This window comes from Octopus bimaculoides, chromosome 25, assembly GCF_046866305.1.
Source record: "Octopus bimaculoides isolate indiv1 chromosome 25, ASM4686630v1, whole genome shotgun sequence".
Lineage (NCBI taxonomy): Eukaryota > Metazoa > Mollusca > Cephalopoda > Octopoda > Octopodidae > Octopus > Octopus bimaculoides.
The window spans coordinates 22,230,190-22,245,728 of NC_142952.1; the positions used below are offsets into that span (position 1 = coordinate 22,230,190).

The window sequence follows — 15,539 nt, forward strand, 5'->3', positions numbered from 1 at the left end:
ACCAACAAATTAAAAGACCAGGGAGCATCATGGAGGTGGCTCCAGAAGGGTGAGCTAAAAAAGAATACTGAAAGCCTAATCATTGTGGCTCAGGATGAGGCATTGAGTACCAACTCAGTGAAAAAGAATAAATACCACTTGAGTGCATCGGACCTCAGCAGAATGTGTGAGAAGAGGGTCGAAAGTGTGACTCACATTGTTAGTGCTTGTGAAAGTCTTGCACAGAAAGAGTACAAGCGGAGACATGACAAGGTAGCCCAAAACCTCCCCTGGCTACTATGCTGTAAGTATGGATATAAGGTTACGGGTGCTTGGTATCAGCATACACCAGAAAAGGTAATGGACAAAAAGGGGAAGGCAAAAATCGTCTGGGACTTTAACTTCCAGACAGACAAGATATTAGAGCACCGAAGGCCGGATATAGTAACCTTTAGGAGGGACAAACAAGAGTGCCTAATAATCGATGTTGCAGTGCCAGGAGATCAACACATCATCATGAAAGAAAGAGAAAAAGTTGATAGATATGGAGACCTGAAAATTGAGATCGCTAAGATGTAGCATCTACAAGAGTCAAACATAAAAGTTATCCCTATTGTCATCGGAGCACTGGGTTCAATATCACCCAACCTGAAAAAACATCTGAAAACCTTAGAGATACCCTACAATCTAGTTGTATTGCAAAAGTTGGCATTACTTGGAACTGCACGCATATTTTTGTGACTTGATAAACAGTACAAACCCCCAGTAGATACAATATCTCCAATCATCAACCACACGATATTGTATGTGTGACGCCTATAATAATAATAATAATAATAATAATAATAATAATAATCATCATCATCATCATCTAATGTCACTTTTTCATGCTGGCATGGGTTGGATGATTTGATAGGAGCTGACCAGCTGAAGGGCTGTTCAGGTTCCATGTCTATTTTAGCATGGTTTCCATGGCTGGATGCCCTTCCTAATGCCAACCACTTTACAAAGTGTACTGGGTGCTTTTTATGTGGCACCAGCACCTATGAACGCACAAGATTAGGGATGCTTAGCTGGAGAGGGTTGCATGGGACTAGCCTCTATGCAAGGACACCCACGCTTTTCAAGTACAGGAAACCACCAGGGGTACCAGTTCCCTGTCATCCCTTCTGAGTTCTAACATCTGTAGATCCTTTCTCACCACTTCATCCCACATCTTCCTGGCTCTACCCCTTCCACATGTTCTCTCTACAGTTAGAGATTGGCAGCCCTTGATGCAACTGCCTTCATTCATATACATTACATGGCTGTACCAGTACATCAATTATTGAGAATGCTACTGCTTACCTGTTTATCGTTAATTTCAGTGTTCAGGTGATCAATCTGCTTCTTATAATCCTCGTTTTGTTCCCTGAGAAGATTGATTTCATCTGCAAATTCTTTCTCTATGCGTTCTCGCTGCTCTCGCAACCTGGAATAAACACATCATAATCATAATAATAATTCTTTCTACTATAAGCACACAACCTGAAATTTTGTGGGTAGGGGGATAGTCAATTACATTGACCCCAATGCTCCACTGACACTTATTTTATTGATCCCAAAAAGATGAAAGGCAAAGTTGACCTTGGTAAAATTTGAACTCAGAATGTAAAGAACCGGAAGAAATGCCACTAAACAGTTTGTTTGGCATGTCATGTGACATGGCTGGATGCCAACAGCTCCATAAAGAAGTGCTGATCTCAAAAAGAGGATGGCACTCATGGAAAAGTGAAACCCAAGAAAACATGGGATGAGGTACTGAAGGATGATCTCAGGACACAACCTTTCAGACAAGATGATAAAGGACCAAGGTACTTGGCACCTTGCTGTAATCAAGAAGACCCATCCTCCAGAGCAGAACTGTTAAGGCCACTCCCCTTGGTGAAGAGGATAGGCCTGCAAGAGTTCTGTGTTGGTGCCACATAAAAGCACTCATGCTGGTGCCACATTAAAAGCACCTAGCACACAGTGTAAGGTGGTTGGCATTAGGAAGGGCATCCAACTGTAGAAATAAAGCCAAATTAAACTAGAACTTGGTGCAGCCCTCCAGCTTGCCAGCCCTGGTCAAACTGTCCAACCCATGCCAGCATGGAAAACAGACGTTAAAGGATGATGATGTTAATGATTCTGCCAGCTTACGACCTTATAATCATAATGATGTAACAGGGTACATATGCCAGTGACACATAAAAGACACCCAGTACACGCTGTAAAGTGGTTGGCATTAGAAAGGACATCTAGTCATATAAACCAAACCAAAATAGATGACTGGCACCTGGTGCAGCTTACCAACTCTGGTCAAACTATTTAACCCATGCCAGCATGGAAAACAGATGTTAAATGATGATGATGATCATCATCATCAAAATCATTGCTTTAATATCAATTTCCTTTATGCTAACATAGGTTCAACAGGTCTGGGATAGGGTAGTAGTGGTTTTCAAACTGACCAATACTAGCCTTTCCTCTCCCAAAACTCATTAGTGAGAAGACAATAGTTCTTGCATCAATATAATAACTTTTCTTTCACCATGGTGTCAGACAATTTGAAATAAAATCTTTAAGATTATTAAACATAGCATGGCTGTGTGGTTAAGAAGTTTGCTTCCCAACCATATGATTTCAGGTTCAGTCCCCCTGAGTGGCCCCCTAGGGAAAGTGTCTTCTATTATGGCCCTGGGTTAACTAATGTCTTGCGAGTGGAAAGGAAACTGTATGGAGGTCCATCATATATGTGTGTAGCTTTGTGCTCATCGCTACCACCTTGCCACTGCATGGCAGCCAGTGTTGGTTTGTTTACATTCCTGTACACACATACACACACAAAGCCATACCTGGTACAAGAAATTTTTCTGTTGCACCTAGTGTTTGGTTAACTGGATGTGGGCCACAGGTTTGTACAACTGAAGTTGTCATGGGGATCATACACACACACACACACAACCACCACCACCACAACAACAACAACAACAAATAACAACCATGCTACTACCATTGTCAATACTAATATCTAACTTCCATACAAATAACTAAGACAGGTGATTGACATTGAGAGAGAGAAGAAAAACAGTTCTGCTGCACTGCAGGATGTACCTGTACCTGTTAACGAGCCGATCTTTCTCAGCCAGTGATTCTTCTAGAGAGCTTAAGGCTTTGTCATCAGAATCAGATGCAGCAGATGCCAAACGGGCTTGACTAGTTTTCAACTGAAGTTCCTTGGCTTGAAGTTCATCCTCAAGGGTTTGTATCTGAAAATATTAAAGATAATAATAAATAGTAAGAAATAGCGAGACCCGTGAATATTTCATAGAATTAACAATAAACCTATTGGGTTATTCCTGAAAACTTTATCCAAAAAGCCTGAAAGTGAAGCTGTGTTGTGACTGTATCAAAAGATAGTCGCTCATCTTCTCTTCATTGAAAAATGAAGGAAACTGGAATACAATGATTACTTAATTCACTTTATATACTTTATGTACAATTTTATAAACTTAACACACAGCACTCATAAAATAAATATTCACTCTTATTTTTCCATTTTTCCCACAAATAGGAAAAGTTACATCTTAAAATTCACATGGTTACAATTTCATGTCTAGAAAACAAATTTTATAGTGAAAAATATTATTCTATATGTAAAATATTGAAGTTGCAATTTCACGGGGGTAAAAATTTAATGCAACATGGCATACCCTGAAAATCCCATTGTTGGTAACTTATAAGTCAAGGCAATGGATCAGAGCCAATACACATTTCAATTTGCATACACCATTCAATCCAATACTTCTTTGCAGACTATGTCCTTCACGTGAATTTTTCCCTCATTTGTCAGTGTTGATAACTTTAACTCTCACATCAGATAATTTGCGAGTCCTTAAGAATGCAACATACAGCTAACCATGGCTGAATACAAGTTCAGGCAAGAACAGCCCCACTTTATTAAATGTTTGCCCTTGTGATTTATTCATAGTCATTGCATATGACATACCCATGACAGGTGAATGGGAAACTGGTTTCTTTCTAAAGTGAATGGTAAGTTTGGGATGCACATGCGTTAAGTGATTGGTGACAGACTTGACAGGGTTGATAGGACTGGTAGAATTGGCAGGATTTAAATAACTAGTAGGAATAGCAGTATTGGTAGAACTGATAAAATAGGCAGAATTGGTAGAGCGTCTGAGAAAATATCTTGTGGTATTTTAATATTTCTTTTATTTTCTGAGTTCAAATCCTGCTTGGATCAAATTTATCTTTCATCCTTCTGAGACTGATAAAATAAAAGCACCAGTCATGTACTGAGGGATCAATTTAACCATCTACCCACCCTCCAACAAAATGTTTGGTCATGTGACTGTCAGATATTCTTATTTACTCACATTAAAGATTGGTAGTGGTGGTGGGGGGGGAACAGATGATGGAATTGGTAGAACAGAAGCAGTGTTTAGTTAAGTCGCTTATAAGGTGTGAGTACACATCTTACCCAGATTGACTTTGCATTTCAACCTTCCAAGGTCAAGGTCATTAAAATATAAATACTGGTCAAAGTATTTGGGTTAACATGATCAGCTGTACTCCAGCATGGCCACTGTCCGATAAGTGAGGTCAATGCAATAAGCTGTACCTCATGTAAGGCAGTGCTTCAGCGGCTGCAGTCAAGTGACTGAAACCACAAAAGAATAAAAGAAAAATAGTATCTTTTATCTTTATCTTTTATTTGTTTCAGTCATTAGACTGTGGCCATGCTGGGGCATTGCCTTGAAGAATTATTAGTTGAATGAATCAAATCCAGTACTTTTTCTATTTTGTTAAGCCTATCAGTCTCTTTTGCCAAACTACTAAGTTACAAGGATGTAAACACACAAACACAGAGACAGGCACACACATACTTGGAAATGGATGTGTTGCGTTCAATTAAATAATAAATAATATATAATATATAATAAATAATATATAATATATATATGGGTATAGGATGTCACCAACGGTGCAAATAACATCAATACATAAACAAACGAGGGAAAAACAAGTGAAATACGTAAACAACAAGAAAAAAAAATGGAAAACAGAACACAGAAAAAGGACCCTTCATCAGTTGTTGGCTGTCTATCTACTCCTCATTTCGAGCAGTCAATGACAATATGAGCCTTCAAAGACAGTTGCTCCCATAAATTCTAAAATAAAATTTGAATTTATGGAGGGTCAAAGTTGGGAAGTAAAAATGACAATGGAGACATACAAGGAAACCAAATGAAAACAAATATGGAAGGCCGTTAGACCAGAATGAGAGGAAAATAGTGAACTCTGGGAGAAATATGATCGCTTGTTTAAATGTTCATGCAGGGATAGAAAGATGGACGATGGTCATGTGTGAGCAATGAGAGACAGGGAAAAGAGAAAAAGGGGGGAGAGAGAGAAAAGAGAGAAAAAGAGAAAGAGGGGAGAGAGAGAGACAGATAGAAAACGGTGAAAGAGGGAGGGGGAGAAAAAGGGGAATTAAAGAAGGATCCTCCCTCCTTCACTGTTTTCTATGTGTCTCTCTCTCTCCCTCCTTTCTCTTTCTCTCTCATTGCTCACACGTGACCATCATCCATCTTTCTTTTCCTGCATGGACATTTAAACGAGCAGCGTTCACTATTTTCCTTTCATTCTGATCTAACGATCCACCATGTTTGTTTTTGTTCATTTTCCTTGTATGTCTCCACTGTCAGTTTTCTGTTCCCAACTTTAAATCCATAAATCCTAAATTTTATTTCAGAATTTATGGGAGCAACTGTCTTTGAAGACTCATATTGTTGAATGCTTGAAATGAGGAATAGATAGACAGCCAACAACTGATGAAGGGTCCTTTTTCTGTTTTAATGTGTCCTGTTTTCCATTTTTTGTTGTTTACGTATTTCACTTATTTTCCCCTTGTTTGTTTACATATTTCATGTTATTTGCTCCATTGGTGCAATAACAACAGATGGATTGTGGTTCACTACAGCTGTTTCAGACTTGTTTTTTATTGATGAAGTGTTACATCATGCAAAAAAACTATTTTCATCAGGCGAATACAGGTAAGAACTAACAATTAGAACAAATATATACACACACACACACAATGGGTTTCTTTCAGTTTCCTTCTACCAAATTCACTTGCAAGGTTTTGGTTGGTCCAAGGCTATAATAGAAGACACTTGCTCAAGGTGCCATGCAGTGCGACTGAACCTGGAACCATGTGATTGGGAAGCAAGCTTCTTAGCACACTGCCACACCTGCACCTATATCAGCTAAATGAATTTTAAAACATGCAATACCAGGTATTTAAGGTATCATACCACTCAGCAGTTAATCACAAAAAAAATCTATATATCTGCTGTGACACTTTTTTCTGCTTGAAACACACTTGCTTAGAGCAGGATGAACTCCTACACACTGATTTTCTTAATGGCTGAATTAAATTAATTATTCTCCTAAACTACTCAGCAATTAGTATGTTGCTATATCTTGATAGTCTGATATATCCCAGACAGTGTTAGCACCTCGCAAAGCTACACAGTTTTGGCATCTGCGACAGGCAAAACAGCCTATCTTTTATGTGTTTCAGTCATTAGACTGCAGCCACGCTGGGTCAAACTGCTGACAGCTGCTTTTAGTAGGTTGAGTGATCACACCTAGAATCATTTCTTATGCTGTTGTTTAACCAGAAATCAACTCTAAACAAATATGACCCTTCAAATAGATAAACAAATAAAGAGCATGTAATACAGTTTCCCAAAGACATTGGCCTATGAACCATGTTTGTGTCTTGTACATTGGTCACCCATAGAAGGAGTGTGTTTTCTTAACCTAGTAGACATAGCAGCCAAATTTCTCTCAACTTACACTCTGCTATCTCAACAATGTCTGTTCTCTGTGTGACATATGATACACAGGATATATTTCCCTGGCGTCCATGCATCGTATGTGATATATATAGCCAATTTTTATCAATTACCAGAGTAACTTTGAATTTATGAGAGCAAACCTTTATATTACTCAGAACATATGAGACAAGGATTAACTAATAGTCTGAAAACAAGCATGGATGTTTTAGACAAACTTATGAAAATGATTTGGACAGAAAAAGGGTTAAAAAAAAAATGGAAAAACATTTAAATGTTCAATAATGTCATTCTGATAGCACTATGTCTTGTAAAAAACAGCAAGAAGTTTGTTTTATTCTGCTGATACATGCAGTATACTGCAGAAAGCTGTTGCAATTGTGCTTTGTTATAATGATTGTGATCATTGTCTGTTGCTGGCTGACAAGAGGCACTAGCAACATCAATTTGGCTATGGCTCTCCTGTCCAGTACAAAAGAAACCACAGTATCAGAGCATCTGTTTGAGTACAAGAGGTCAATAACGTTACGATAAAAGCCAAACATTTCTAGACATGAATTGTTTTTCCAAAAGCATCCCAACTTTAACCCTTTAGTATTTAAACCATCCACATCAGGACCAAATATTCTTCATGTTTTATGTTCAAACCAGCCAAATCCAGCCTTTCACACCTACCCAACAATGTCATGCTAAAAATAAACAATTATATTGTCAAAATCTCAAAGTTACAAGATAATGTATGATTAATTCAAAACAATGTGAATAAATAAGCAGAACATTTGACAGAATAATCTGAATGCAAAAGGGTTAAAGTGCGTGACTTAGATTGATGAGTGCCGTCCATGCAGTCTTTATGTTTGATTGGGTGACAGTGTTAGTGGAATTGCCATTTGTAACTAAAGAAAAAAAACCCCAACAAAAAGCCTTAAAAGATGGTTGTAGCAGGCTTGGCTTTTGACCATAGATTAGCTCATTTAGTACAACAACAGCAGCAACATTTGAAGGGTTAAACAAGAGATAAAAATCAACAGGAAAATAATCATTCTCAAATTACTGTTTGTTCCCCACATCAAACTGTTTATGACAGATTCAGTTTATGACAATTGAGCAGATGTTGCATCCGTTACCAAACTATCAAGTTTGGAGTCAGGAAAATTTTGAAAACAACAAACAACAACAACAGCAACAACAAAAGGGAAGTAAAAGTGTTACACATAATTTGTGAGTGTAATGTAATGCAACTCACTTTTCTCTGCAAGACGTTGATTTTCCGTTCTTTAATATCAAGACTGTCTCTTAAATCTATAGCGTCGGCCTCAGATTTCTTCCTCTCTCTCTGAGCAGAATGTACCTGTTTACTCTTTTTCTCAATCGTTAAATCTTTATCTTTAATTCGACTTCGAAGCTCATCGATCTGGAATAAAGAGAAATTGAGAGAAATTTTATATAAATGAAAAAGGAAAAAAAGAAAGGAAAAATAAAAAAAAAAGAAATTGACAGAGTGAGAAACAGAAGAGAGAGAGAGAGAGAGAGAGAGAGAGATAGAGAGAGAGAGAGAGAGAGAGAAAGAGTAAGAGAAGGAAAGAAAGAGAAAAAGGGTGAAAGAAGAGAGTGAGAGTAAGAAAGAATGAATGTGAAAAAGAGAGAGAAAAAGAAAGCGTGAGAAAAATAAAAGCAAAATCTGTTAAGCTGAAGTACAACACATGAAACACGAAAATAGAATAAATAAAAAATATATATATACATGTATATAAAAGTGGAAAAACAAATATTTAAAATTATCTATTCATTCATGTCTCCTAATCTATCTACTTCATCCCCACCATCTTACACACACACACACACACACACGTATGCACACACACACACACACACAAACATACCCCATCAACTCCACCATCACCATAAATGTGAAGTAGTCTATTATAATGGCTGACAAACCAAGCAATCAGAATGGAAAACACAACACAAGATGATGGTTATGAAGTCGTAAGTCTCAATGATATTCTAAATGCAGCCAGTCAGAAAGAATTAGTTCAATAATGAACATTTCTTACCAATCCATTGAGGTGTGTGTATGAATGTGTAGGAGGCTCTATGTAAGATTGCTCAACCTACAAGAGAGAGCAGCTAAGTCAATTTACTTCAAATAATATGCTGCCATGTTTCACTAGGCACAAGGATGGCTGTGTGGTTAACAAGATCAGTTCACAACCACATGGTTTCAAGTTCAGTCTCATTGTGTGGCACCTTTTATAACTGCAAACTAGTAAAGTCTTGTACATGATATAAGCTGTGCAGAAGCCAATTGTATATGAGTATGTATGTGTGTGTAAGTGTATAAATACACACACTTATGGAGGCAATGGTAAGTGACTGAGACTTTTCGGTGATTTGCAGTGCTTGAGAAGACATGTCAAACTAAGTGAAATCGTAGTCATGGCCAGTTCCAGTGGCATGTGAAAGGCACCCATGCCATTGTCATGTGTGAGGCACCCATGCTGGTGTCACATGTAAGACACTCTTGCAGGTAACACATAAAAGGCACCTGTGCTGGTGATACGTAAAAGGCACCCATACTGGTGAATTGTCAGTGACACGTAAAAGGCACTTGTGCTGGTGACATGTGAAAGCCGTCCAGTACACTCTATGGAGTGGTTAGCATCAGGAAGGGCATCCAGCCATAGAAACCAAGCTAAAACAGACTGGAGCCTGGTGCAGCTCTTTGGCTCACCTGTTCCAGTCAAACTGTCTAACTAATGCCAGTATGGAAAACAGACACTAAATGATGATGATATATATATTTATAAATATATATCCTAAGAATTAAAAAATTTCATGATGTGAAATAATATTTTTTTTTTTCTGGAATGGTGGAACTCAAAGAAGATAAAGACAAAAATAATAGCGTGTGAATATTAGGTGAAGAAAATGTTTGCATATAAGAAGTTAAAGTACCTCACCCCACCCCAGACGGTCTTTGACTTTTCTATCCAAAGAGCTTTTCACCCAATATTTACATGCTATTACACACAGGGCACTTTCACAAAATGTCTGTCCACCAAATCTTATTCATAAAGCATTGGCTAACACAAGGCTAAGGGAGAAGACATTCATTTGCCCAAGTGCCATACAAATATGATTATCCCAACCCAATTTTTTTAAGAAGCAGGTATAGATGTGTGGTTGCTACACCATCTTCTTAACCTCAAAACTAGAATGACTAAAGGTGAGATGGTCATGGCTGGAATAACTTTGATCATAAGTCAGCTCAGTCAGAAAGAAAAAAAATAACAAAAACAATGTTCAGTAACTTTAGTTTCCTTTTCTTTTTGTTATTTTATTCATTTATATTTTATCATTTTCATCTAAATTGTTCAATAAGCAATTGCTAAATCTATATTCCCACTTCAGACAAAATTCCACATAATTTTACTGCCTCACAGTGTGATTGAACCGACAACTACAAGATTGCAAAGCAATCTTCTTAATCCGAACTATATTAACAATATTTTTGAGGATAAATCAATTTACAATTCAATTCTGATAAACCTACAATGTTCAAACTGATAATGAAAAACTTCAACATGGAATAATGTTATAATTTGTGGTGCAAAAATTTGAATCTGTGAACTCATTGCTTCAAAATAAGACTTACCTCTGATGTGATGTTACTGATCTGATGATCCCTGGCAACAATCTGCTCCTTGAGTACCAATGCGTACTCTTGTTGCTCTGAATACTGCTTCTCTGAAGTGTCCAACTGTAAACGCAGTCCACAGAGCTCAGTTTCCTTGCAGCCTAAGGTTTCATGCAAGCGGTCAACCTATCAGAGAGAAAGAGAGGAAGAAAAGTAGCAATCATCCTGATCACCATCATTTAACGTCTGTTGTCCATGCTGGCATGGGTTGAACAGTTTGACCAGGGCTGGTAAGCTGGAAGGCTGCACCAGACCCCAGTCTGATTTGGCATGGTTTTCTATGGCTGGATGTCCTTTTTAATGCCAACCACTCTGAGAGTGTAATGGGTGCTTTTACGTGCCACGGGTGCCATTTGCATGAAACCGGTATCTGCCACAACTGCAATTTTGTTCAGCTTGATGGGTCTTCTTCTCAAGCACAACATAATGCCAAAGGTCTTGGTCATTGCCTCCATGAAGCCCAATACTCGAAAGGAACTTGACCACTTTGACTCTGTGATGCCCAATCCTTGAAAGGAACTCAGCCACTTTGCCTCCAGGAGGCCCAATACTTGAAAGGAACTCAGCCACTTTGCCTCCAGGAGGCCCAACCCTTGAAAGGAACTCAGCCACTTTGCCTCCAGGAGGCCCAACACTTGAAAGGAACTTAGCCACTTTGCCTCCAGGAGGCCCAACACTTGAAAGGAATTTAGCCACTTTGCCTCCATGGAGCCCAACACTCAAAGGGAACTTAGCCCCTTTGCTTCCATGAGGCCCAATGCTTGAACAGTGCTCTTTACATGCCACTGGCATGGGTGCCAGTTACATGACACCAACATCAGCCATGACTATGATTTCACTTGGCTTGATGGGTCTTCTCTAGCACAGCATATCACCAAATGTCTCTGTCACTAGTTATTGCCTCTGTGAGGCTCAAAGTTGAAGATCATGCTTCACCATTTTGTCCCATGCAAATCTGTATTTACTTTAGTAAGTATGTATATATTAGTATGCATTGTTAGTGCAGTGGTGTGCTATCTCTCACTCTACCTTGGTGCCTCTTCTATTTAAAAAACTTAATACCTTATACATACATATATATATATATACACACACACACACACACACACACACACACACACACACACACACACATACATGCACGCACACACACATTGTGGAAGTTTATTTTTAGCCTTATTCTTTGCCAGTGATGGATGTTATGACAAGAAATGGGGGTGAAATAGCTGAGTCATATTCTGAGGAAGGATGACAATGGATGAAAGGAGTGAAAGAAACAAATGTGGGAAGATGTAAAGAAATAGGCAAATTGGGAAAGACGTGGCAAAAAATGTTGGAGGCAAAGAAATAAAGGCAAGGAAAATAGCGTTATAAGGGTTGCTTGTTGTTGTATCTATATCACAAGTTTGCTGCAACCAAACTAATAGGGAGCACCCAACAACACCCATCCAACCATCAAGAAGGAAATTTGCTGACACCCAACAGTATACCAGTTAATGTTATCTACACAAAATCTAATGTGTGTACTTGGATGGTCATCACTAAATCCAGTATTGATGTGTTATATTCCCAAGATGATGATTCTGTATTGCAATAGTTGGCAATTCCACTTCCAATCTCAGAAGTTAATTCTTATCATTTGCAAATCAGCTGACTCATTAAATCATCAAAAGGAATGTTTCTTCTTCACTTTTTGGTTTCTTTTTAAATATTTCTCTTTCATTCCATTCTCAAAGACATCAAAATAACTGTTTATCTTATTCATGAATTTTTAATCACAATAAGATGAATATCAAAAATGTATTTAACATCAACTGGAATAATTTACTGCAACTTCTGATTTTCTGTTTGGAAAATGTAGCACTTTCAGTAAAAGTTCTGCCAATGCTGAGTAGAGCAATAGATTTGATTTTTAATGGTTTTACCCTTTTGACACCATATTTCTGTTGAAATACACTGCCTTCATTTCAATTAATTTTGAAAATAATAAAAAATGTATTAAAATAATTTTGACAGCATTATGTTTGGAACATAAATCAACATGAAATTTTGATGGAAGGTTTTAATCACTTTAAAAGTTTGTATCATGGAACCAAAGGTAGTTTCAGGTAGGTTGGTATCTAAAGGGTTAACCAGAGAAAGAAGGACAGTGTCCACAATTTTTCTTTTCTCAGGCTTTCTGAGACTGGAGGGAGAAGGAGAGGAAGTTACCCTCTCAGACTGGGGATGTAGTCCAAATGCTCTTAACAGAGTGAACTCTGCTAAAGGTACACAAAGTCATGCTCAACTGGGCTTGCACATCACATGTTTACCAAATTTTACTAACAACGATTTTGGTCAACCTTATGGTGAAATATTTGGAGGGATCTGTGATGGTCAAAAGTGTTCCATTATGTCTTTTTTATCACAAGATAGTATGGTGTAATTTAAGGGAAGATTTGGCAGTTATTTTTAGCAGATCTAGTGAACATGAAAAAGCAAAATATCTGTTGATGAGGGATCAGATTTATTTTTCACTGTAGTTCTTTTGAAAGGCATTTCTTAAATCAATGTTAAGGCACCAAGTTGGCAGAATTGTTACATGCCAGGCAAAATGCTTAGCAGTATTTTGTCTGTTGTTACATTCTGAGTTCAAATTCTGCCAAGGTCAACTTTGTTCTCCATCCTTTTGGGGGTGATAAATTTAGTACCAGTAAAACACTGGGTTTGATATAATCAACTATACCCCGCACCCAGATTTCAGACCTTGTGCCTATAATAAGAAAGGATTATTCAAATCAATGTTAAGAAATCAGTTTTTCAGGGATTTTTATCCTTATGATTAATAATCAGCAGATTCCATTATTGCTGTTGAATTGAAATGCTGCAATTTGTTTTGATGGTTGATATTTTAGACAACTTGAATTCAAAAACAGCTTCAACACTATCTTTTATCTGTTATCTTTAACTTGTTTCAGCCATTAGACTGTGGCCATGCTGGGGCACCACCTCAAAGAATATTTTTAGAAGAATATTTTTAGTTGAATGAGTCGTACTTATTCTTTTGGTCTCTTTTGCTGAACTGCTAGGTTACGGGGACATAAACACACCAATACCAGTTGTCAAGTGGTGATTGGGGATAATCACAGACACAAAGACACACACACATATATACATATGATGGACTTCTTTCAGTTTCTGTCTACCAAATTCCCTCACAAGGCTTTGGTCAACCTGAGGCTATAATAGAAGACACTTGCCCAAAATGTCATGCAGTGAGACTGAACCCAGAACCATGAGGTTGGGAAGCAAGCTTCTTACCACACAGCCATGCCTGCACCTAAAATTAAGTTTCATGAAAGATACTGAATACCTAAGTACCAATCTCAAAATCCTTGCTGTCCCCAATAGAGCAGTCTTTTGAATATGCTCTACCCTCATGTTAATTCCAATTTCTGTGACATATTTCTCAAACTTGGTTGTTAGTACTCCGAGTGTCCCTACAACTACTGGCACAACAATTACTCTCTTTGTCCCTACAATTACTGGCATGACATATTATTATTATTATTATTATTATTATTAGGTTTTTCCTTTTGCCTTAATTTGTTTCAACTAGAGATGTCAAGCAACAAGACAAGTTTTGCACCTAAAAATGCAAACAAATGAAGTACCATACAATTGAAAAATTGATGTCTATGCGTTGCAAAAAAAATTTTTTGTTTTTTAAAATTCATAACAAACTTGAATGAATAAGGTTTGTGAGGTACCAATAAGTGTGATCATTTACAATTCACTTATTTTGGGGCTGCCAGGAATTTGGTTTACATATGTGTTTGCTTCTTTTGATATCATTCCAAGTGTCTCACTAACAATAGGTAATGTTGCTTCGAGATGCCACATTCTTCTAAATTCTATCTCTAAGTCCTTATATTTGCTCAATTTCTCAAATGTTTTCAGAGATGTGTTTTTGTCAGCTGGGGTTACACAACCACCTAAAGATACTTTTTTCAACATGACTTTTCACAATTTCCTGATCAATTTGAGCACTGAAATTCTCAAAATGGTAATTTCATAATTATTATATTATTACTATTTCTTGAACTACATGGTTTATTATGAAGCCCAATAAAGCTGAAACAATTGTCATTGTATTGATTGTAGATCAGACTTCCCCACCTCATCTCCATATTGAATTTTAATTAATTTAATTAATTTGTCATTGCCTTTCTGAGGCAATGACAAATGACCGAGACCTTTGGTAGTATGCTGTGCTCGAGTAGTAGACTCATCAAGCCAATGTGGCAAATACTGGTGTCATGCAACTGGCACCCATGCTAGTGACATGTAAAAGCACCCATTACACTCTCAGAGTGGTTGGCAATAGGAAGGGCATTGAGCTATAGAAACTATGCCAAATCAGACTGGAGTCTGGTGCAACCCGTCAGCTTACTAGCACTGGTCAAACCATCCAACCCATGGACAACAGACATTAAATGATGATGCTGATGAAAGGGAGATGACAGAGGATTGAGGGAGATAACAGAGGACCAACATATATGACACATTACTGTACTTGAGAAGACCCTTCCACTACAACAGAATTGAGATCCTAAAACCAAGGTGTTCCATAATAAGCACCCAGTACACTCTATAAAGTGGTTGGCATTAGGAAGGGCACCCAGTTATAGAAACCATGCCAAACAGGTGTGGAACATGGTGCAGCCCCTTGCCAGTTCCTACTGATCCATCCAACCCATGCCAGCAGAGAACATGGACATTAAATGTTGTTGATGAAACTTCAAAGTTGTTTCCTTTATCTATTCTGAGCAGAATTAATCATTAAGCTAACATTTTTCTCCCCTGACTGCAAGTCTTAATTTTAATTAATTACAATATTTTGTATCACTACATTAAATATATTCCACCACATGGTCCAGCCTTTCTTGTGGAGTGGTGGCATACGTCCCTAATGA

General features: G+C 37.8%; 1 protein-coding gene across 4 annotated transcripts in view; it reads right to left on the reverse strand.

Annotated features, from left to right (window-relative positions):
- The window catches only part of LOC106880220 (ELKS/Rab6-interacting/CAST family member 1), a 296,919-nt gene that overhangs the window by 59,588 nt on the left and 221,792 nt on the right, over nt 1-15,539 (reverse strand). For all 4 annotated transcript variants that reach the window (XM_052976221.2, XM_052976222.2, XM_052976223.2 and 1 more), the window contains exons 5-8: nt 10,543-10,710; nt 8,131-8,298; nt 3,121-3,269; nt 1,327-1,450 (exon numbers count right to left, since the gene is read on the reverse strand). In XM_052976221.2, coding sequence (XP_052832181.1) covers nt 1,327-1,450; nt 3,121-3,269; nt 8,131-8,298; nt 10,543-10,710 — 609 coding nt within the window. The remainder of the gene's footprint in view (nt 1-1,326; nt 1,451-3,120; nt 3,270-8,130; nt 8,299-10,542; nt 10,711-15,539) is intronic.